This window comes from Chlorocebus sabaeus, chromosome 15 (assembly GCF_047675955.1).
Source record: "Chlorocebus sabaeus isolate Y175 chromosome 15, mChlSab1.0.hap1, whole genome shotgun sequence".
Taxonomy (NCBI): domain Eukaryota; kingdom Metazoa; phylum Chordata; class Mammalia; order Primates; family Cercopithecidae; genus Chlorocebus; species Chlorocebus sabaeus.
Genome location: NC_132918.1, coordinates 78551134 through 78575839, shown reverse-complemented (window position 1 = coordinate 78575839; position 24706 = coordinate 78551134). Strand labels below are relative to the sequence as shown.

Sequence of the window (24706 nt, the reverse complement as noted above, 5' to 3'; positions counted from 1 at the left end):
ACATTTTCTTGTTTCTTTCTCTATCTCATAATTTATTTCATGCCAGATACTGTGTATAAAAGAACATTAATTTATCTCCATAAAGGGAAGTTCCTTCTTCAATTAAGTTGTTGGGAAACTGGGAGTGACAGCTCAATCCTTTTAATCTATAGTTGAGCTGGGTTTGAGATTGTAGTGTTAGTTCATGATTGGCTTATAATAATTTCAGGGTGAAATCAGAACTTTACCTTCAGGAGAAGCTAAAATCTGAGCACTGTTGAAGCTTCATACATCTCTGAGCTTCATAACCTATGCTAGCTTTCCGAACTGTGAGATATCTTCCCTCCTCTCTGCCCTCCCCTCACATTCCAGCTTTCAGCTAGGGTGTTGTCCTTGGTCTCCAGCACCACCTTCTGTTTTCTGTGCCTTGAGGAGATCTCTTTTTGCTCTGTTACCCTGACTATGCCTTCTCAAAGGCTGACTTGTCCTCAGTAAAAGCCTAGATAGTCATAAAGAGATTTCTTAGCTGTCTTGCCATGCCCCCAGCCTGTTGCAGGCCCAGCCTTAGACTTCATAAAGCCCCTGGTGCACTACAGGGATTTCTATTAACTCTCCTGCCCTGCCCCCAGCCTTCAGCAAAATCCACCCACCTCAGCAGGATCCTTCTTAGCTCTCTTTCTCTTGCCCCTGCATCCGAACTCCTATTCCAATGTACTAACTGAAGGCCCATGGGGGAAAAGTTGGCAGGTAGTACAATGTAGTCCTGCACTGTAGTTGGAACTCCTCAGGATTCCAGATTGTCACTCCAGCCTACATGCAGTCAGTAACAGTTGACTTCTCTTTATATGGCAAATTCTTCCTCTTGCTGTTCCACCATAGATGAAAAGTATCTATGTATCTCTCTCTCTCTCTTTTTTTTTTTCCTCTTGAGAAGAAGGGCTCACTACTTTCCAGATTTTTGTTTCTTCAGATTTTTTTGTGTCAACTCTGATAGGTTTTTTTAAAATTATGATTTTGTACCTTCTCTGACTTTTCTCACTACCAGAATGGGAGCAATAATGTCAACTGTTGCAACTTTCAACATTGTAACAAGAAATGGAAGTCTTTATTATCCTTTTTGATAGAAGAAAAACAGACTTGGAGAAAATAAATGACTTGACCAAGGTTCAGAGCTAAGAAACAGAAAAGCTACAATTTGAACATGACTACAACTCCAGGGCTCTTTATGCTGCACAAGTAGTATAGGCTGTTTGACTCCGGGAAAGTCATTTAACCTCTCAGTATTTAGTATTTCTAGTTGGTAAAAGGAAAGAATTGTACTAGATGAACTCAAAGTCTCTTCCAACTCTAACACTCCAAGAGTCATTGAAGTCAAATTTCTGTTTTCTTCATCCCTACCCCAAATTTGCTCCTTCCATGGTCTTCATCTCAGCAAATGGCAGGTCCTTCTTCCTCTTGCTCAGGCTCAAATCATCAAAATCATTTATATTCCATAACCAATCCATCAGCTAATCCTACGGATGACTGCAACAATAATGCCATAGTCACCCTGCTTTGTCCCTTCTCCCCTAATTTTACTCCAGAATGACTCTCTTATAAAATATAAGTCATATATGCCACTCCTCTACTTAAACCCCACCGATCCCTTCCCCTTCCATCAAAGGAAAAGTGAAAATCCTTTACACAGGTTAAAAGTCCTATGTGATTTGACTCCCTTAACTACTTTGATCTTACTTCCTACCACGCTTCCCTCTCTGACTACACTCCAGCCCCACTGGTTTTCTTTCTGTTCATCTAACACAACAGGCATCTTCTTGCCTCAGCACCTTTGACTAGTGACACAGTCTTTCTTCAGGCATTCCCATGGCATATCCTCTGCTCAAATGTCACTTTATCAGAGAGGCCTTCCCTTCTATTCTACATTAAAAGCAACACCTCCCTTCTCTCATTCACTTTCCAACCCTGCCCTACAATTCTTTCTGTCCTACCCAGCTTTATTTTTCTCCGAAGTACTTTTCACCACCTTATCTGTTTATCTGTCTCACTGCCACTAGAATATAAGTTCCATGAGAGGAGAGCCAACCTCTGTTTGTGCGCTGCTGGATATCCACTGACTAGAACAGTCACTAGCACACAGTAGCACACAATAAATATGTATTGGACAGAAACCCAAAGAACAGAAAAATCAACGGAAAGACACAGTTGTAGAGGCAGCACTGAGAACTGGGAAATCTGGGTTTGAACTCTGATTCTGACTCCATTAAAAACTTCCAAATAAATGCCCTGTTCTGTTTCCTTAGACTTCCCTGCTCCATCCCTGTCTCTCTCATGGCCACCCTAGTGCTAGAAGAGGCAGTAGCTGATATAGACACTACACAGGGTAGCAGTGAGATTCAAAGTGAAGTAGGAAAAACAGCAGTAAAAGTGTAGCCAACCCACAGCTGTCCATATCTGAGCTTTGGTTGTCTGAACTGGGGTGGGGGGGAGGAAAAAAAACACCTAAATCCTTCAGGATGTCATTAGACAACATGACAACAGTTTGCGATAAAATTTAAAAGAGCCTGCTGACTCAGCTAAGACATTAAGACTCTTAATCTTGGTGTAATTAGTACATTTGTGCCAGGCACTGGGCACAATCTTTAGGTTGGCAAGAAGCCATAATGTAATGGTTAAGAGCCCAGGCTTTGGAAACAGACTGGTTGAGTTCAAATCCTGGCTCTGCCACTCACTAACCATATGACCTTGGGCAAATTGCCTACTCAGTTTAGCCCTATTAAATGGGAATAATGTCAAACTCAGGCTGGGTGCAGTGGCTCACACCTATAATCCCAGGACCTTAGTAGGATGAGGTGGGAGGATTGCTTGAATCCAAGAGTTCAAAGCTACAGTGAGTCGAGCCACTGCACTCCAGCCTGGATGACAGAGCGAGGCCTTGTCCCCAAATAAAAAATAAATAAATAAAATAAAATAACAAATGTCAATTTCTTAGGGACATTGGAAGAATTGAGTAAGATAAATGTGATCAGCCCAGAACTGGATATAGAGAATGGGCTCTATAAAAGAAAGCTATTATTACAATTACTAAAAATTACTCCCTGCCCCACAATAGTGGAGACAAAAGGGAGATCAATATTGTCAAGAGAAGAAAAATTAATAGGGAAATCTCTACTTTTCTTGATCTATTAACATAGATCTCATCATATAAATTCTCTTACCTATGTCATATAATGACAAAAAGACCAAAACTGTCTGTAAACCTTGAGTTTAAAAAAAAAATCACTTTACGGTGGGAGGTTCCAAGAGGGCTGAATAGGAACAGCTCCAGTCTACAGCTCCCAGCGTGAGTGATGCAGAAGACAGGTGATTTCTGCATTTCCAACTGAGGTACTGGGTTCATCTCACTGGGGCTTGTTGGACAGTGGGTGCAGCCCACGGAGCAGAGTGGGGCATCACCTCACCCAGGAAGCACAAGGGGTTGGAGAATTCCCTTTCCTAGCCAAGGGGAGCCATGACAGACGGTACCTGGAAAATCGGGACACTCCCATGCTAATACTGAGCTTTTCCAACAGTCTTAGCAAATGGTACACCAGGATATTATATCCCACGCCCAGCTTGGAGGGTCCCACGCCCACAGAGCCTCGCTCACTGCTAGTACAGCAGTCTGATATCGAACTGCAAGGCAGCAGTGAAGCTGGGGGAGGGGCGTCCGCCATTGCTGAGGCTTGAGTAGGTAAACAAAGCAGCCAGGAAGCTCGAACTGGGTGGAACCCACTGCAGATCAAGGAGGCCGGCCTGCCTCTGTAGACTCTACCTCTCGGGGCAGGGCATAGCTGAACAAAAGGCAGCAGAAACTTCTGCAGACTTAAATGTCCCTGTCTGACAGCTTTGAAGACAGCAGTGGTTCTCCCAGCACAGAGTTTGACATCTGAGAATGAACAGATTGCCTCCTCAAGTGGGTCCCTGACTCCCGAGTAGCCTAACTGGGAGACACCTCCCAGCAGGGGCCAACTGACACCTCACACAGCCAGGTGCCCATCTGAGATGAAGCTTCCAGAGGAAAGATCAGGCAGCAACATTTTCTGTTCTGCAATATTTGCTGTTCTGCAGCCTCCGCTGGTGATACCCAGGCAAACAGGGTCTGGAGTGGACCCCCAGCAAACTCCAACAGACCTGCAGCTGAGTAAGGGTCCTGACTATTAGAAGAAAAACTAACAAACAGAAAGGACAACCACACCAAAAGCCCATCTGTACATCACCATCATCAAAGACCAAAGGTAGATAAAACCACAAAGATGGGGAGAAACCAGAGAAGAAAAGCTGAAAATTCTAAAAATCAGAGTGCCTCTTCTCCTCCAAAGGAACTCAGCCCCTTGCCAGCAATGGAACAAAGCTGGATGGAGAATGACTTTGGGGCAAGAAGTCTTCAGATGATCAGTAATAACAAACTTCTCTGAGCTAAAGGAGGATGTTCGAGCCCATCGCAAAGAAGCTAAAAACCTTGAAAAAAGATTAGACGAATGGCTAACTAGAATAAACAGTGTAGAAAAGACCTTAATTGACCTGATGGATCTGAAAACCATGGCACAAGAACTACATGACAAATGCACAAGCTTCAGTAGCTGATTTGCTCAAGTGGAAGAAAGGGTATCAGTGATTGAAGATCAAATGAATGAAATGAAGCGAGAAGTTTAGAGAAAAAAGAGTAAAAGGAAATGAACAAAGCCTCCAAGAAATATGGGACTATGTGAAAAGACCAAATCTACGTCTGATTGGTATACCTGAAAGCAACAGGGAGAATGGAACCAAGTTCGAAAACACTCTTCAGGATATTATCCAGGAGAACTTCCCCAACCTAGTAAGGCAGCCCAACATTCAAATTCAGGAAATACAGAGAACGCCAAAAAGATACTCCTCAAGAAGAGCAACTCCAAGACACATAATTGTCAGATTCACCAAAGTTGAAATGAAGGAAAAAATGCCAGAGAGAAAGGTCAGGTTACCCACAAAGGGAAGCCCATCAGACTAACAGTGGATCTCTCTGCAGAAACTCTACAAGCCAGAAGATAGTGAAGGCCAATATTCAACATTCTTAAAGAAAGGAATTTTCAACCCAGAATTTCATATCCTGCCAAACTAAGCTTCATAAGTGAAGGAGAAACAAAATCCTTTACAGACGAGCAAATGCTGAGAGATTTTGTCACCACCAGGCCTGCCTTAGAAGAGCTCCTGAAGGAAGCACTAAACATGGAAAGGAAAAACTGGTATCAGCCACTGCAAAAACATGCCAAATTGTAAAGACCATTGATGCTAGGAAGAAACTGCATCAACTAACGAGCAAAATAACCAGCTAACATCATAATGACACACCAAATTCACACATAACAATATTAACCTTAAATGTAAATGGGCTAAATGCTCCAATTAAAAGACACAGACTGGCAAATTGGATAAAGAGTCAAGATCCATCAGTGTGCTGTATTCAGGACACCCATCTCACATGAAGAGACACACATAGGCTCAAAATAAAGGGATGGAGAAAGATCTACAAAGCAAATGGAAAACAAAAAAAGCAGGTGTTGCAATCCTATCTCTGATAAAACAGACTTTAAAGCAACAAAGATCAAAAGAGACAAAGAAGGTCATTACATAATGGTAAAGGGATCAATTCAACAAGAAGAGCTATCGTAAATACATATGCACTCAATACAGGAGTACCCAGATTCATAAAGCAAGCCCTTAGAGACCTACAAAGAGACTTTAACACCCCACTGTAAACATGAGACAAATCAACAAGACAGAACGTTAACAAGGATATCCAGGAACTGAACTCAGCTCTGCACCAAGTGGACCTAATAGACATCTACAGAACTCTTCACCCCAAATCAATAGAATATACATTCTTCTCAGCAGCACATTGCACTTATTCCAAAATTGACCACACAGTTGGAAGCACTCCTCAGCAAATGTAGGGAGACCCCCTGAAACTATTGCTACGGAATAAAAGATGAAATGCTCCTTATTATTGTAAATACAAAATTGCATGCAGGATTGTGTAAAGACAATGCCAGGTTAGACTGCCAGAATGAGCCAACAGTGCGTGATGTGCTTCCTCCTACAGAGAGCCTATGAATGGACGTGCAGTCAGGTAGGTTTCACATCACCAAGATTCCTATCCCAGAAAAGCAGATGTTCATAGCTCTGGGAATGGAATGCGACCCTCATGGAGAGCCTATAAATGGATGCATGGGGGGGACACCTGTCCATGTGGATAAGATAGGGCTATAAACACCCTCATCTTGCCATGGCTCTTCTAGGCCTCTTTAGGGTTAAGGCATACTCTCTTCTGAGAATTTCTGGTCTAACCAGTTGTCTAGCTTCACGTCCTGTTACTATGGATTGTTTGTAACCAGCTTTTGCTGCAACGGTTACTGCTGATTAATATCTTGCTAATCATAGGTTACGGAACGACTGTGTTTCTGTTTTAAGGCTCTGTTAGAAATTACTGATGCACACAATATATTATAAATTCTTATCTCTGTATACTGTATTTCTGCATACAGATGTTATGTTAAAGAATTACTTCATCACCATGTGACCATCTCACCTCATAATCAAATGATCCTAAATCCCTCACTAACCTACCCCTGCCCTCAATAAACTTAATAATAAATGCTGGTCCAGTGCATTGTTGGCACCACAGGACCAGAAGGCGGTGACCCCCCTGGACCCAGCTTTCACTATCTTGCGTGTGTGTATTATTTCTCGACCTGCCGATCCACCTGGGAACAAAGAGAGAGAGACCCATTGCATTGTGGGCTGCTGGCCAGATCCCACAATAAGCAAATGTAAAAGAAGATAAATTATAACAAACTGTCTCTCAAACCACAGGGCAATCAAACTAGAACTCAGGATTAAGAAACTCACTCAAAACTGCTCAACTACATGGAAACTGAACAACCTGCTCCTGAATGACTACTGGGTACATAACGAAATGAAGGCGGAAATAAAGATGTTCCTTGAAACCAATGAGAACAAAGACACAGCATACCAGAATCTCTGGGACATTTAAAGGAGTGTGTAGAAGGAAATTTATAGCACTAAATGCCCACAAGAGAAAGCACGAAAGATCTAAAATTGACACCCTAACATCACAATTAAAGGAAATAGAGAAGCAAGAGCAAACACATTCAAAAGCTAGCAGAAGGCAAGAAATAACTAAGATCAGAGCAGAACTAAAGGAGAAAGACACACAAAAAACCCTTCAAAAAATCAATGAATCCAGGAGGTTTTTTGAAAAGATCAACAAAATTGATAGACTGCTAGCAAGACTAATAAAGAAGAGAGAAGAATCAAATAGATGCAATAAAAAATGATAAAGGGGATATCACCACTGATCCCACAGAAATACAAACTACCATCAGAGAATACTATAAACACCTTTACACAAATAAACTAGAAAATCTAGAAGAAATGGATAAATTCCTGGACACATACACCCTCCCAAGACTAAACCAGGAAGAAGTTGAATCCCTGAATAGAGCAATAATGGGCTCTGAAATTGAGGCAATAATTAACAGGCTACCAACCAAAAAAAGTCCTGGACCAGACAGATTCACAGCCGAATTCTACCAGAAGTACAAAGATGAGCTGGTACCACTCCTGAAACTATTCCAATCAACAGAAAAAGAGGGAATCCTCCCTAACTCATTTTATGAGGCCAGCATCATCCTGATACCAAAGCTTGGCAGAGACACTACAAAAAAAGAGAATTAAAACCAACATCCCTGATGAACACTGATGCAAAAATTCTCAATAAAATACTGGCAAACCAAATCCAGCAGCACAACAAAAAGCTTATCCACCACGATCAAGTTGGCTTCATCCCTGGGATGCAAGGCTGGTTCAACATATGCAAATCAATAAATGTAATCCATCATATAAACAGAACCAATGACAAAAACCACATGATTATCTCAAAAGATGCAGGAAAAGGCCTTCGACAAAATTCAACAGCCCTTCTTGCTAAAAACTCTCAATAAACTAGGTATTGATGGGATGTATCTCAAAATAACAAGAGTGACTTATGACAAACCCACAGCCAATATCATACTGAATGGGCAAAAGCTGGAAGCATTCCCTTTGAAAACTGGCACAAGACAGGGATGCCCTCTCTCATCACTCTATACAACATACTGTTGGAAGTTCTGGCCAGGCAATCAGGCAGGAGAAAGAAATAAAGGGTATTCAATTAGTAAAAGAGGCAGTCAAATTGTCCCTGTTTGCAGATGACATGATTATATATTTAGAAAACCCCATTGTCTCAGCCCAAGATCTCCTTAAGCTGATAATCAACTTCAGCAAAGTCTCAGGATACAAAATTAATGTGCAAAAATCACAAGCATTCCTACACACCAACAATAGACAAACAGCCAAATCATGAGTGAACTCCCATTCACAATTGCTTCAAAGAGAATAAAATACCTAGGAATCCAACTTACAAGGGACATGAAGGACCTCTTCAAGGAGAACTACAAACAACTGCTCAACAAAAAAAAAGAGGACACAAACAAATGGAAGAACATTCCATGTTCATGGGTAGGAAGAATCAATGCTGTGAAAATGGCCATACTGCCCAAGGTAATTTATAGATTCAATGCCATCCCCATCAAGCTACCAATGACTTTCTTCACAGAACTGGAAAAAACTAAAGTCCATAGGGAAACAAAAAGAGCCTACATTGCCAAGACAATCCTAAGCAAAAAGAACAAACCTGGAGGCATCACACTACCTGACTTCAAACTATACTACAAGGCTACAGTAACCAACAAAAACAGCATGGTACTGGTACCAAAACAGAGATGTAGACCAAAGGAACAGAACAGAGCCCTCAGATATAATACCACACATCTACAACCATCTGATCTTTGACAAACCTGACAAAAACAAGAAATGGGGAAACGATTCCCTATTTAATCAATGGTGCTGGGAAAACTGGCTAGCCATATGTAGAAAGCTGAAACTGGATACCTTCCTTACACCTTATACAAAAATTAATTCAAGATGGATTAAAGACTTCAATGTTAGACCTAAAACCATAAAAACCCTAGAAGAAAACCTAGGCAATACCATTCCAGGACATAGGCATGGGCAAGGACTTCATGACTAAAACACCAAAAGCAATGGCAACAAAAGCCAAATTTGACAAATGGTATCTAATTAAACTAAAGAGCTTCTGCACAGCAAAAGAAACCACCATCACAGCGAACAGGCAACCCACAGAATGGGAGAAAATTTTTACAATCTACCCATCTGACAAAGGGCTAATATCCAGAATCTACAAAGAACTTAAACAAATTTACAAGACAAAAATCAAATAATCCCATCAAAAAGTGGGCAAAGGATATGAACAGACACTTCTCAAAAGAAGACATTCATGCAGCCAACAGACACATGAAAAAATGCTCATCGTCACTGGCCATCAGAGAAATGCAAATCAAAACCACAATGAGATACCATCTCACACCAGTAGAATGGCAATCATTAAAAAGTCAGGAAACAACAGATGCTGGAGAGGATGTGGAGAAACAGGAACACTTTTATACTGTTGGTGGGACTGTAAACTAGTTCAACCATTGTGGAAGACAGTGTGGCTATTCCTCAAGGATCTAGAACTAGAAATACCATTTGACCCAGCCATCCCATTACTGGGTATATACCCAAGGGATTGTAAATCATGCTGCTATAAAGACACACGCACACGTATGTTTATTGAGGCACTATTCACAATAGCAAAGACTTGTAACCAACCCAAATGTCCATCAATGATAGACTGGATTAAGAAAATGTGACACATATACACCATGGAATACTATGCAGCCATAAAAAAGAATGAGTTCATGTCATTTGTAGGGACATGGATGAAGCTGGAAACCATCATTCTGAGCAAACCATTGCAGGGAGAGAAAACCAAACACTGCATGTTCTCACTCATAGGTGAGAACTGAACAATGAGAACACTTGGACACAGGGTGGGGAACATCACACACTGGGGCCTGTCATGGGGTGAAGAGAGTGGGGAGGGATAGCATTAGGAGATATACCTAATGTAAATGACAAGTTAACGGGTACAGCACACCAACATGGCACATGTATATATATGTAACAAACCTGCCTGTTGTGCACATGTACCCTAGAACTTAAAGTATAATAAAAATAAAATTAAATTAAAAAATTTTTAAAAGTCACTTTAATGTGCAAAACTATTTTTGCAGTGTTTCCCTCCATCTTCTGCTTCCCAATACCTGTGACAAGTCTTGACCACAAATACAGAAAGAGAAGTGTCAAAATAGGAAAGTCCAAATGAACAAATTAAACTGGAAAATTATATGATAAAATATTATTTATTTCCAAAAAATAAATCTGCTTTACACGATAAAGTGTTAAACAGTAACAAAAACTTGACAAGTCATATATATCCCAAGAGATTTTGTTCCATGTGAATTAAAATTTAAACAATTATTAAATGCCTTTTTTTCCTTTTTTGGATACAGGGCCTTGCTCTGTTGCCCAGGCTGGAGTGCAATGGTGTGAACACAACTCAGCACAGCCTTGATCTCCTGGACTCGAGCAATCCTCCACCTCAGCCTCCCAAAGTGCTGGGATTACAGGTGTGAGCCACTGAGCCCAGCCTTGAAGTCTTTTCATAATGATTGTAGAATGTGAAACTAAAATCTAAAAATTAGGAAAATCTCAGAGAATATATTTTTAAAAAACACTGTTACATCCTCCACATCCAAAAGGCTTTATGTAAAACACTTGTCTTTGTGATTCACACAAAAAGCGGATGCCAATTCCTTAACTGAACTGATGTGACAGGAGAAACTCAATGCTAGTATAGCCGTGAGTAAGAACGCTGATCTAATTCATGTCTTTATTAATTCCTTGTCATTTCAACTTTGTGAAAGAAGGAAAGAAGAGGGGAGAGAGGGCTAGGCATGCCTACCCTGTTCTGTAATATCTAACCCAGTGCTAGAAACAACAAAACACAAGTTATTTATAAGTGTTCAAAAACCTTAAAGTCCTAATAAGAAAGAAAACTAATTTCCTAACATATATATGAGGAAACATATAAAGATACACTATACATTACAGTACAATCCATAAACAGGTTGAGAGAAACTGCCGGGTTTTAAACGTGGCTCAATTTATCAGTGGGGTGACCTAGGCAAGTTACTTTACCTATCTGTGCCTCAATTTCCTCATCTCTAAAACAGGATAAAGGTATCTTCATCACAAGGTGGTTGTGATCATTTAAGACTCTTAGAAAAATTTCTACTGCCTCTATAGTAATAACTATGTACATATGTACACAATAAATGTTAGCTGTCATTATTACAGAGTAGAAATAAATGGCTTAATTGAAGAAATTTTCATTGAGAAATAGTTCCAAAATTAATGTGCCAAGTCATTTACATCAATGGCTGAAGTTTTATATTTAGATTCAAGCAGTTAAGGAAGTGCAATGTGATTTAGAATACAGTTCTGGGGGCCAGGTGTGGTGACTCACGCCTATAATTCCAGCACTTTGGGAGGTCAAAGCCGGAGGAGCACAAGGTCAAGAGATCGAGACCATCCTGGCCAACATGGTGAAACCCCATCTCTACTAAAAATACAAAAACTAGCTGGATGTGGTGGCACACGCCTGTAGTCCCAGCTACTTAGGAGGCTGAGGCAGGAGAATCGCCTGAACCCGGGAGGCAGAGGTTGAAGTGAGCTGAGATCGCACCACTGCACTCCAGCCTGGAGACAGAACGAGACTCCGTCTCAAAGAAAAAAAGAATACAGTTTTGGGGAAGACATATACATGCAGCCGCTTCATCCCTCTCCCTCCTGTACCAACCATTCCCCACTTCCATGGAAGCCTAGACACCTTATCCATTAAGTTCCCATGAGTTAAATTCGTAATGCTTAAAGAGCAAAGCATTATAAGTTCAGCAAAGCAACCACTAATATAAAACTACAGTAAATGCTTTTATTTTAAAGTAAAACTCTAAAATTCACAATAGTGAATGAAGGTGGGCTGTGGGTCAGAACGAAATAAGTGGAAGAAGTGAAAATAAAGGAAAATGGATGACAGGAGGAATATGAGACTTCAGACAGCTGTGAAAATTTAATCCCTGGATATTCCTTCTCCTTGCTACAATTGTTACGGTTTTCTCACATATAACATGTAACAGTAAATTACTGCAATATTTGAAACACTTATATCTTTGTAAAATTCGCTTTCTGAAACTCTTGCCAGCTCCATTAATTTGTCACTTAAAAAGCAATTCGCAATTTAAAAAAGAAACATATACAAAATAAAGGCATTACATGGTACTGTGATTTGTGGGTGATGTTCTTCTCCTGCCAGCAATAATGCCACACACTTGGAAGTTGCTTTTCCAGAGTCAATGAGAGACACCATCCACCTCCTACCACCACCCCTCTCCTTGGTTATTAAGAAAAAAAAACTGAGCCAGCCAGGATTCCTAATGCTAGTTTTTTCTCCACGAGGCCAGCTGGCACTTGGGGAGCACCCTGCATTCTCAGCTCATCAGCACTTCCACTAAACTCCTGCAGATAAGAAGAAAATCTCCACTTAATCACCCATGGTTAAAACAAAAACCTGTTTCTAAAAACTAGCTATTTCCCTATTGCCTACACCTACCCCCATACCTCCTCAAGTATTCTATACCAAGGGTGTGTCCCCAAGCAAGGAGTCTAGCTCCTCTCTTTTCTTACACCCCATGAAGGCCTCTGGAGAACCATACCTTCGGTTGGCAATTCTCTGAACTTGTCTATTCAAGCCAGCACCTCCGACGAGTGAAACCGAGTCACGTTTTTAAAACGAGCTTAAAGGGGGACAGGTGTTATGCCCAAGCCGTCTGAAGTTAACTAACAAAGGTAATGATTTAAGACGTTTACAATGTACTAATTATGAATTAATTAAATCCCTTAGTGAGGGTGCGGCACTGAGAAAACAAACCCTCCAGCTTAATGCCCCCTATTTTTTAAAAAGGAGGGGAGGGATCTCTAAAATCAAAAATGTTAATTTCCACGTGCTAAAAAACCTATCAGAATGATGATTTTGAAAGGAAGATCTATGTCTTATATTAGTTATATACAATTGCATATAAACAAAACTGGAGGCACATAGACTGCTTTGGTGTAAATATAAATACATATGATATTCATATGTATGATTTTTTGTTTAACCACACCCTCCTTGGGTGGCTTCCCAGGCTCTCTCGGGCCAAACAGCGTCACGTCGTCCGGCGGCCCACTGGGTGGGGGTCCGGGCTGTCACCCAGACTCCAGCGGCAGGGAACGCTGCATCGCGGTCGCCCCCCGGCAGGCGGGCGCTCTGAATCCCCCAGGTTATCCCTCCCCGGGCCCGCCCAGCCCTGCCCTGCCCAGCAGCCTCGCAGGCCGCGGCCCGGCCTCTCCACGACCCCAGCGCCGCCCGCCCGACCCTAGCGGGCGGCGGCTTGGGGACCCAGCCCGGTAGGGGTAGGGCGGGGCGGCTGGGCAGACGCGGGTCCCAGACTCACCATGGCCGAAGAGCCGCGAGCGAGCCCACAGCTCGAAGTCACACGGCGCCGGCGACGCCCGTTGTCCTGGTGACGCCAGCCAGGCGCCCCGCCCCGTCCCCAAGGTGGGCTCGGAGGCGGCCATTGGTGGCCGGCGAGCACGTGACCCGCAGGGGCGGTGCCCTTTGGACCGCCCACCCCTCGCCCCCGGCCCTGGAACGGGGCCTCTTCGCCTCTCCCACTTTGTATCTGGTCCATCCTCTCAGCCTGATCACCTTGATGACCCTCACCTGACAGATTACCCAGCCGCAGACTGCCCAGCTGAAAGAGACCATGGATTTTTTTCTTATTATTTAAAAAAATGTTATACAGGTAATGCATGATTATTGAAAACATTTTAAATTACCAATAACAAGAATTTAAAAGGATAAAACCACACTCATCCCAGCACCTGAAGTAGCCACTGCTCAGATTCCATTCTATCTGCTTGAAGCTTCCACTGAGATGTTATAGTATACTGTATTCTTAAAAATGGTGGCAAACCATAGGTAACTGTTTTATAATCTACTTTTTTAGATTAAAAATGATTATCTTGGGGCCAGGCGCGGTGGCTCACGCCTGTAATCCCAGCACTTTGAGAGGCTGAAGCAGGAGGATTGCTTGAGGCCAGGAGTTTGAGACCTGCCAGGGCAACATAGCAAGACCCTGACTCTACAAAAAATAAAAAAAAAGAAAGAAAAAAAAATGTGCTTGGTGTATTAGAAGCAGAAAAAAAACTGACAAAATAAAAACAACAACAACAAAAATAAAGTTACCAAAAGAAGATAAAGAATTTTAAAATGTAAAAAAAAATCTGTGAAGAATCATATTCAACAGCTGACCTGACACCCTCCCCCCCGAGTGCCTAATAGACATCACAATGTAATATGGCCCAAATAAACCCCTTGATCCAAGTTTCTTACTCCCCAGTCTTCTCAAAGCAAAAGTCCATTCTATCCCATTGATTGTTAAGACAAAAACCTAAGAATTGTCCCTGATTCCTCTGTTTCCTCACACTTCACTTCCAGTCCATTATCACATATTCTTGACTCCACCTTAAATTCTCAATCTATCCACTCTACAACATCTCCACTTCACAGCCACTGTTGTCTCACCCAAATTCATCTCCACATGTGCTACGATTTGAATGTTTGTGTCCCCTCCAAACTTTGTGTGAAAATGTGTCAAATGTGACAGTTTTAGAAAGAGGGCCTCAAGGTAGAGAGTAGGCCGTGAGAGCTCTGTCCTCATGAATGGGATTAACGCCTTTATAAGAGAACTTGAGGGAATGAATTCAGCCCCTTTTTGCCTTTTCATCCCTTCTGCCATGTGAGGACACAGCAATCCCCTCCAGAGGATGCAGCAGCATGACACCATCTCAGAAGCAGAGCGGCCCTCACCAGACACCAAACCGGCCAGCACCTTGATCTTAGACTTCCCAGCCTCCAGAACTGTGAAAAATGAATTTCTATTGTTTATAAATTACACAGTCCTGTGGTATTTTGTTATAGCAGCACAAGTGAACTGTGATCCCATGTCTTCACTCCTGCATCCTACACAACAGCAGCATTTTCAGTGGCTTCTCATAGCACTTAGAAAAAAATACAGGCTGGGCAACGTGGCTCACGCCTGTAATCCCAGCACTTTGGGAGGCCGAGGTGGGAGGATCACCTGAGGTCAGAAGTTCAGGACCAGCCTGGCCAACAGAGTGAAATCCCGTCTCTACTAAAAACACAAAAATTAGCCAGGCGTGGTGGCAGGCACCTGTAGTCTCAGCTACTTGGGAGGCTGAGGCAGAAGAATTGCTTGAACTCGGGAGGCAGAGGTTGCAGTGAGCAGAGATCGTGCCTGCTGCACGCCAGCCTGGGCAATAGAACAAGACTCTGTTTCCAATAAAAAAAGAAAGAAAAAAGAAAAAGAAAAAAATAGACGCTTTCCATGGTCTACCAAAATGGTACACGATGGAGGCTTTGCCCACTGCACCAACTGCAGCTCCTGTCACTCTTCCCCCATTCACGCCATACTAGCCACACTTTTATTTCCCGAGGTTCCTCAAACACGTCAAATACTTTTGTACTTAAAAGCCTCAATAATATCTGCTTCCTTTATATGGAATATTCTTCCTGCAGAACTTCATGTAGGCCCTTCCTTCATTGGATACAGGTCAGTTATCTCCTCAATTGTCATCTTCGCAAAAGCCTTTACTGACCTAAAATAGCTCATTCCAGTCACTCTCACTTTAGTCAGCCTCTCTCATTTAACTCTGTCTTGTTCTCAAAGTACTTAGTCCCCCTCGAAACTATCTTTTTTACCTTTTTGTTTATTAATTACTTCCTGTCTCCCCGCTCTGGAATGCAAGATGTCTATCCTGTTCCATTCTGTATTCCTAGTGTTTAAGAACAGTTCCTGGCTTATAGTAGATGTTCAATAAATACCGATGATTGAATGAACATCTATGCTGGGTCTGTATGGTCAGTTTGAAGATCCAAATAAGACTATGACTTGATAGAGTAGGGAGTATAATAGAAAATAAATACTGTAATTACTGGCAGCCTTTATTTTTATCTTTTTATTATGAGATATAAATACAAGTAATAGAATACAAATGTACATTTTGTTAAAGTGAACACTTCACACCACCCAGTTCAAGAAATAGAACATAGCCAGCAACCCAGATGATCCTCATGTCTACTCTCCTAATCTGAATTCCCCCCTCAACTTTTCCCCTAAGGTGATCACTGTCATGAAATTTATGGAAATTATTTTCTTGCATTTCCTTATGCATTTGTTTTATCTTTTTTTATTTATTTTTTTTGGAGAGGGACATCTGGCTATATTGGCCAGGCTGGCCTCAAGTGATCCTTCACTTCAGCCTTCTCAGTAGCTGAGACTACAGGTGCATGCCACTGTGCCTAGTACTTTCTTGTAGTTCTTTATAAATGTTTATACTACATTTTTATAGCTATAAAGTATCTCACTGAATGCACGCAAGAATATATTTATCCCTTCCACTGTTGATAGGCATTTGAATCGTTTCCCATTTAGGATTCTTATAAATGATGAAGCTATGAGCATTCTCATAGTATACATGGACACATTTCTCTAGATGACGGTTTCTCAATCTTAGCAATTTTAGATTTTAGGGCCAGATAAATCTTCGTTGCTGGAGGTTGGAGGGAGAGGGTAGTCCTGCGTATTGTAAGATGTTTCACAACATCCATGATCTCTACCCACTAGATGCTAATGGCACACCCCAGTTGTGAAAATCAAAAAATATCTCCAGGCATTTCCAAATGTCCACAGAGTGGCAAAATTGCCCCATTTGAGAACCACAGCTCTGGAATGTCAACAAAGAGTAGAGTTGTTGGTTTACAGATTTACTACATAAATCTGAAGAAAATTATGTTTCCAAATTTTTTTCTAAAGTAGTTGTAACAGAAGTGACATCATGGAATTAGCAGAATAGGGAACTCCAAGAATTGGTCCTTCTACTGAAGCAACCATTAAGTGGGGAAAAATGGACAGAATCGACATTTCAGACTCTGGAGTCTAATAAAACATTTAAGTCAACCAAGGAGTGCTTAATAAAAAAAGAGGCAACTGAATTTTGATAGGAAAGAATTATGGGGGCTTTTGCTTGCCCACCTAGCGTCTCCTACTCCCTAGCCTGGTGGTAATCTTATGGATGGTGGCTCGTGTTCTGATGCAGCTTGCTGGTCCCAGCCTGAGCAATACCTTGTTCTCAAAACATTTTGGTTATGCATTTGATTGGTTTCCACATTCTCTAAGGCAGCAATTCCCAACCTTTTTGGCACCAGGGACTGGTTTTGTGGACAATTTTTCCATGGACTGGGATGGGGGATGGTTTCACGATGATCCAAGCACATTACATTTATTGTGTATGTTGTTTCTATTATCATTACATTGTAATATATAATACATTAATTATGTGACTCACCATGATGTAGAATCAGTGGAAGCCCTGAGCTTGTTTTCCTGCAACTAGGCAGTCCCATCTGGGGGTGATGGGAGGCAGTGACAGATCATCAGGCATTAGATTCTCATAAGGAATGCACAACCTAGATCCCTTGAATGTGCAATTCACAATAGAGTTTGTGCTCCTATGAGAATCTAATGCTGCCATTGATCTGACAGGAGGCACAACTCAGGTGGTAATGCGAGCAATGTGGAATGGCTGTAAATATAGATGAAGCTTCACTCAATGGCCACTCACCTCCTGCTATGCAGCCCAGTTCCTAACAGGCCACTGACCAGTATTGGCCCATAGCCTGGGGGTTGGGGACCCCTGCTTTAAGAGACTGACCTGGAAGTTGACCCTTAGTTTGACCTCCTTGGGTTGGAGGGCTTCCTGCACAGGATCTGATGGAAATATTTAAAGACATACACTATCCGCTGCTGCCTGGGGTGAGAAATGCAGGATGAGGCAAGCAATAGACGGACCCAAAAGCCTGAGAATGAGGAGGAAGATTCTTGGGGGAATAAGAGCTTTGGAGGGCTATAGCATATACTGGGGAATCTGACATATAGTATACATGCACAGGCCCAGATGCATGATCAGAAAAGGCTTAAGAGGATCCTAGACTTACACTTGTGGCTGATCTTTGGACTCCACACAAGCAAGAAGTGAAGGCTAAGGTAGGGTTGCCACCAGCTTGGCTTAGCATTGAAGGAGTATCCTAGTTTAGAGCCAGAATGCAAAGCAGAGGCAGGGGCTTGTGGTTTTGTGGGTGTTTTTTTCTTTTTCTTTTTCTTTTTTTTTTTCTGTCTCTAGGCATTTAAGGAAATCTCTTTCAGGTCACTAGTCAATTGCTAAGATAACAAAACAGACTTCAATGGGCACACTTGACAAGGAATATAGTCTTTGCAAAAACAATTTGGAAACTCATTAAATAAGTGGATGGCTGCAGCCCTCAATAATGAAAATTAAAGCCTTGGATAGAGTCTTATTTCCAGAGTTCCACATCATAATATTTAAAATGTCCAGTTCTCAGCAAAATAATTACAAGGCATGCAAAGAAAGAGGAAAGTATGGCCCACTCACAAGGGAAAAAAATAAATTCACAGAAACCATCTATAAGGTACATGGATGTGCTTTAGTCAAAGAATAGGCTAAGGCAGACATCCAGGCCTGCATGATTCAGCGGGATTGGTGCACGGGCGCACACCTCCACTTGTTATATAACCTGTTTGTGTTAAGTTCATATTTGGCTCAAAGTCTGTAGAAGATATTACTGTCGGTAGAAGGTATAACTGCCCTGCTGAAACTGTGCACAGGGCTCTCAGGCATGGCTTGTCATGGCGCTGGTGCCCAGAGAAAGAGAGAGGGAGAACTAGAGCTGTCCATCTTGCAGACGAGCCACGGCATGGCTCACGCTGGTGCCCAGAGAGAGAAAGAGTTAAGCTGCTGACCCTGAAAGCAAGGGAGAGGTGGCCGTGCAGCTATCGGCGTGGGGGTGGCAGGAGCCACAGAGCCGGAGCAGACAGCTGAGATAAAGACGGACAGAGTGAGAAAGCTGGTGTAAGTAAGTTGCTGGTAAGAAAGGTGTTGATGAGAGCTGCTGCTGAATAAAATAATATTCACCTGCCTACGGCCCCCTGAGTGTTCTTTCAGCTAAATGCCCATCCACCCCCTCCCCTCAGACCTCAGCATGGGCCAGAACCTGACCGAGTGGACATTTAGCATAGTCGTGGACCTAACACCATCCCTATGAAATCCCAGACATTAAACTTACTAAAGAGAGAGTTAAATCCACTATCTTAAATATGCTCAACTAACTAAAGAAAATCCTGAACAAAAGAACAACAGGAAACCGAGAAAACAACATATGAAGAGAATATCAATAAAGTAGTAGAAATTATCAAAAGAAACCAAATAGAAATTCTGAAGCTGAAAACTGCAATAGCTGAAAAAAAATTTCACCACGGGGGTTTAGCAAGAGATTGAGCAAGCAGAAGAAAATCAGTGAACAATTGAAGTTATTCGTCTGAGGACTAGAAAGAAGAATGAGAATATGACAGATAGGAGACAGGACTAATGTGCATCTCCCACTTGGACAGAGAGAACAGCATGTGGAGGCTCACACTGTGAACTTTTGCTCCAATAACCACAGCAGGAATGTGCCAGGAAGACCGAAAAAGTTCACAGATCCTATGGAAGAAGCGGCTCGTGGCTGCAAACTGTGTGAGACAGCTAAAAACCTGAGTTCCCAAAGTATGAGAGGGGAAAACCTGCCTCAGAACACACATCCCCACTGGGGAACCTGAAAATCCAAATCACAGGAGAATAATTTAACTTTACCTAGAGTTGGAATGGATTTAGGGAGCTGAGCAAAATATTAAAATACAAGAAGCAGTGAGAAGAGCCCTATAGGCACTACCAGTCCCCAGCTCAAGCCTAGGGAAGCCATCCCTGACTCTATCTCACAGGGGTCCTTGGGGAGGGCATGCAGTGGAACTAGGTAGGGGTCACAGGGTGAAAGAAGCTTCCAACTAAATTTTGTAATATTTTTCTTTTTGAGATGGAGTCTCACTTTGTTGCCCAGGCTGGAGTGCAGTGGCACGATCTCACCTCACTGCAACCCCTGCCTCCTGGATTCAAGTGATTTCCTGCCTCAGCCTCCTGAGTAGCTTGGATTACAGGCATGTGCCACCATACCTGGCTAATTTTTGTGTTTTTAGTAGAGACAGGGTTTCACCATGTTGGCCAGGCTGACCTCAAACTCCTGACCTCAGGTGATACACCACGTTGGCCTCCCAAAGTGCTGGGATTACAGGCATGAGCCACCACGCCCAGCACTGAATTTTGTAATAATTTTGACTGAGCATGAATTTTCCTGAGCAGAATCTGCAGGGCAAATGGGAATTGCTGCAGGAGTCACAGTCAATTGCGTGGACAGGTGGGGAGGGGCAAGGCCTGAAAGCTGTACTTACTTTCTCAGCAGGGAGGCTTGTAGTTTGGCGCAAGGTCTGAGCCCCATGCACACGTGTGGGGATCCTAGATATAAACTCAGCACTGTTGGCAGGGCACAGCGGGAGTGAGACCAGCCTTGCCGGTTACGTGGAATCTGGGTGAGGCCTGTCACAGCTGGCTTTCCCTCACTTCCCTGGTGACCTGTGTTATGCAACAGGGGCAACCATATTCCCCCTTGGAATGTAACTCCATTGGCCTGAGAAGCATCACCCATCTTCCACAGTGGCTGCAACAAGCCCTGCCCAAGGAGAAACTGAGCTCAAATCCACCTAACCCTGTCCCCACCTGCTGTTTTTTCTCTACCCACCCTGGTAGCTGAACACAAAAGACATATCTTGGGAGCATTGTGTCCCTGCCCATCACCTGAGAAACCCAAATATTTATCCTGGCCAATTTAGGGCAAGCTTATATCCCCCTTCTACTATGGCAGCTGGTGCTCTCTTGAAAGTGCCACTATCTGGCTGGAGGTCAACCAACTCAAGCCATTACCGATCTCATGACAGAATAACCCTGCTCCAAGGAAAGCTAAAACAACAGCTAATTTCACTGCCTACAACATCCTGGCCTACCAGAGGTCCTGAGTCTGTCCACATGACAACTTCACTGCTGGCATAACCAGCATTCGACAAAACCAGCACACTAAACAAAACAATAACCAAGGACTACTACAGAGTTTACTTCACTCCCCTGCCACCTCCAGTAGAGCAGGTGCTTGTATCCATGGTGGGAGACCTGAAAATGGATGACATCACAGGACTCTTTGCAGACATTTTCCAGCACCAGCCCGGAGCCTGGTCGCCTCACTAGATGGCTAAACCCAAAAGAGCAATAACAATCACTGCAGTCTAACTCTCAGGAAGCCCCATCCCTAGGGACAGGGGGAGAGCACTGCATCAAGGGATCACCCTGTGGGACAAAAGAATCTGAACAGCAGCCCTTGAGTTCCAGATCTTTCCACTGAAATAGTCTACCCAAATGAGAAGGAACCAGGGAAGTAACTCTGGTAATGTAACAAAACAAGGTTCTATAACGTGCCCAAAAGATCACAGTAGCTCCCCAACAATGGATTCGAACCAATAAGAAACCTCTGAATTGCCAGATAAAGATTTCAGAGGGTTGATTATTCAGCTACTCAGGGAGATATCAGAGAAAGTTAAAAAATAAATTAAAAGCAAATGCAGGATGTGGATGACAAATTTTCCAGAGAAATAAATCCCATAAAGAAAAAACAATTGCAACTTCTGGAAATGAAAGACACACTTAGAGAAATACAAAATAAACTGAAAAGTTTCAATAGTAGACTAGAACATGTAGAAGAAAGAACTTCAGAGCTTGAAGACAAGGTTTTCAAATTAACACAATCAGACAAAGACAAAGAGAAAACAATTTTAAAATATTGAACAAAGACTCCAAGAAATTTAGGATTATGTTAAATGACTGATATGGTTTGGCTGTATGTCCACACCCAAAGCTCATCTTGAATTGTACTCCCATAATTCCCACATGTCGGGGGGACCCGGTGGGAGATAATTTGAATCATGGGGGTGGTTTCTCCCATACTGTTCTCTCATGGTAGTGAATAAGTCTTATGAGCTCTGATGGCTTTATCAGGGGTTTCTACTTTTGCATCTTCCTCATTTTCTCTTGCAGCTGCCATGTAAGAGGTGCCTTTCACCTCCAGTCATGATTCTGAGGGCCTCCCTAGGCATATGGAACTGTAAGTCCAATTAAACCTCTTTTTCTTCCCAGTCGTGGGTATGCCATTATTAGCAGCATTAAAATGGACTAATATAGTACATTGGTACCAGGAATGGGGTGTTGTGGAAAGATACCCAAAAATGTGACTGGGTATCAGGCAGAGTCTGAAACAGTTGAAGGGCTCAGAAGAAAAGAGGAAAATAATGTGGGGAATTTTGGAACCTCCTAGAGGCTTGTTGAATGGCTTTGACAAAAATGCTGACAGTGATATGAACAATAGGATCCAGGCTGAGGTGGTCTCAGATGGAGATGAGGAACTTCTTGGGAACTGGAGCAAAGGTGATTCTTGTTATGTTTCAGCAAAGAGGCTGATGGCATTTTGCCCCTGACTAGAGATTTGTGTAACTTTGAACTTGAAAGAGATGATTTAGGGTATCTGGTGGAAGAAATTTCTAAGCAGCAAAGCATTCAAGAGGTGACTTGGGTGTTGTTAAAAGCATTGTATTTTAAAAGGGAAATAGATCATAAAAGTTCAGAAAATTTGCAGCCTGACGATGCAGTAGAAAAGAAAAATCCATTTTTTGAGGAGAAATTCAAGCTGGCTGCAGAAATTTGCATAAGTAACAGGGAGCCAAATGTTAATCCCCAAGACAACGGGGAAAATGTCTTCATGGCGTGTCATAGGTCTCCACAGCAGCCCCTCTCATCACAGACTCAGAAGCGTAGGAGGAAAAAATGGTTTAGTGGGCTGTGCCCAGAGTCCCCATGCTGTGTGCAGCCTAGGGACTTGGTGCTCTGTGTCCCACCTGCTCCAACTGTTGCTAAAAGGGGCCAAGGTACTGCTTGGCCCATGGTTTCAGAGGGTGCAAGCCCCAAACCTTGGCAGCTTCCATGTGATATTGAGCCTGCAGGTGCACAGAAGTCAAGAATTGAGGTTTGGGAACCTCCAACTAGATTTCAGAAAATTTATGGAAACACTTGGATGCCCAGGCAAAAGTTTGCTGCAGGGGTGGGGCCCTCATGGAGAACCTCTGCTAGGGCAGTGCAGAAGGGAAATGTGGGGTCAGAGCCCCCACACAGAGTCCCTACTCGGGCACCACCTAGTGGAGCTGGGAGAAGAGGGCCACCATGTTCCAGACTCCAGAATGGTAGATCCACTGACAGCTTACACTGTGTGCCTGGAAAAGCTGCAGACACTCAACACCAACCCAGGAAAGCAGCCAGGAAGGGGGCTATATCCTGCAAAGCCACAGGGGTGGAGCTAACCAAGACTATGGGAACCTACCTCTTGCATCAGCATGACCTGGATGTGAGAAATGGAGTCAAAGGAGATCATTTAGGAGCTTTAGAATTATACTGCCCCACTGGATTTCAGACTTGCATGGGCCCTGTAAACCCATTGTTTTGGCCAACTTCTCCCATTTGGAACAGCTGTATTTACTAATATGTGTACCCACATTATATCTAGGAAGTAACTAGCTTGCTTTTGATTTTGCAGACTCATAGGCAGAAGGGACTTGCCTTGTCTCAGATGAGACTTTGGACTGTGGACTTTTGAGTTAATGCTGAAATAAGACTTTGGGGGACTGTTGGGAAGCCATGATTGGTTTTGAAATGTGAGGACATGAGATTTGGAGGGGTTTGGGGTGGAATGATATGGTTTGGCTCTGTGTCCCCACCCAAATCTCATCTTGAATTGTACTCCCATAATTCCTATGTGTTGAGGGAGAAACGTGATGGGAGATAGTTTGAAACATGGAGATTGTTCCCCCATACTGTTCTCTTGTGGCAGTGAATAACCCTCACAAGATCTGATGGTTTTATCAGGGGTTTCTGCTTTTGCATCTTCCTCATTTTCTCTTGCTGCCACCATGTAAGAAGTGCCTTTCACCTCCAGCCATGATTCTGAGGCCTCCCCAGCCATGTGGAACTGTAAGTCCAATTACCTCTTTTTCTTTCCAGTCTTGGTTATGTCTTTATCAGCAGCATGAAAATGCACAAATACAATGACCAAGCCTAAGAATAATTTACATTCCTTAGGAATAAGAGAAATCTACAAGTTTGGAAAACATATTTGAGGAAAAAAGTCAAGGAAAACTTCCCTGGCCTTGCTAGAGATCTAGACATCCAAATACAAGAAGTGCAAAGTACACCTGGGAAATTCATCACAAAAAGATCATCACCTAGGCACATAGTCATCAGGTTATCAAAAGTCAAGATAGAGGAAAGAATCTTAAGAGCTGTGAGGCAAAAGCATCATGTAACCTATAAAGGAAAACCTGTCAGATTAGCAGCAGATTTCTCAGCAGAAACCCAACAAGCCAAAAGAGAGTGGAGTCCTATCTTTAGCTTCCTCAAACAAAATAATTATCAGCCGAGAATTTTGTATCCAGCAAAACTAAGCTTCATACATGAAGGAGAGATAAAG

General features: G+C 42.7%; 1 protein-coding gene across 3 annotated transcripts in view; it reads right to left on the bottom strand.

The window, feature by feature from the left end:
- The window catches only part of FBXL2 (F-box and leucine rich repeat protein 2), a 147836-nt gene extending 134013 nt beyond the window's left edge, over nucleotides 1-13823 (bottom strand). For all 3 annotated transcript variants that reach the window (XR_012095606.1, XR_005241937.2, XM_008009396.3), the window contains exon 1: nucleotides 13572-13823. Coding sequence is in view for 1 of the 3 variants with exons in the window: in XM_008009396.3 (XP_008007587.3) it covers nucleotides 13572-13808 (237 nt within the window). In the remaining 2 variants the exon portion in view is untranslated. The remainder of the gene's footprint in view (nucleotides 1-13571) is intronic.
- Nucleotides 13824-24706: the final 10883 nt, after the last annotated feature.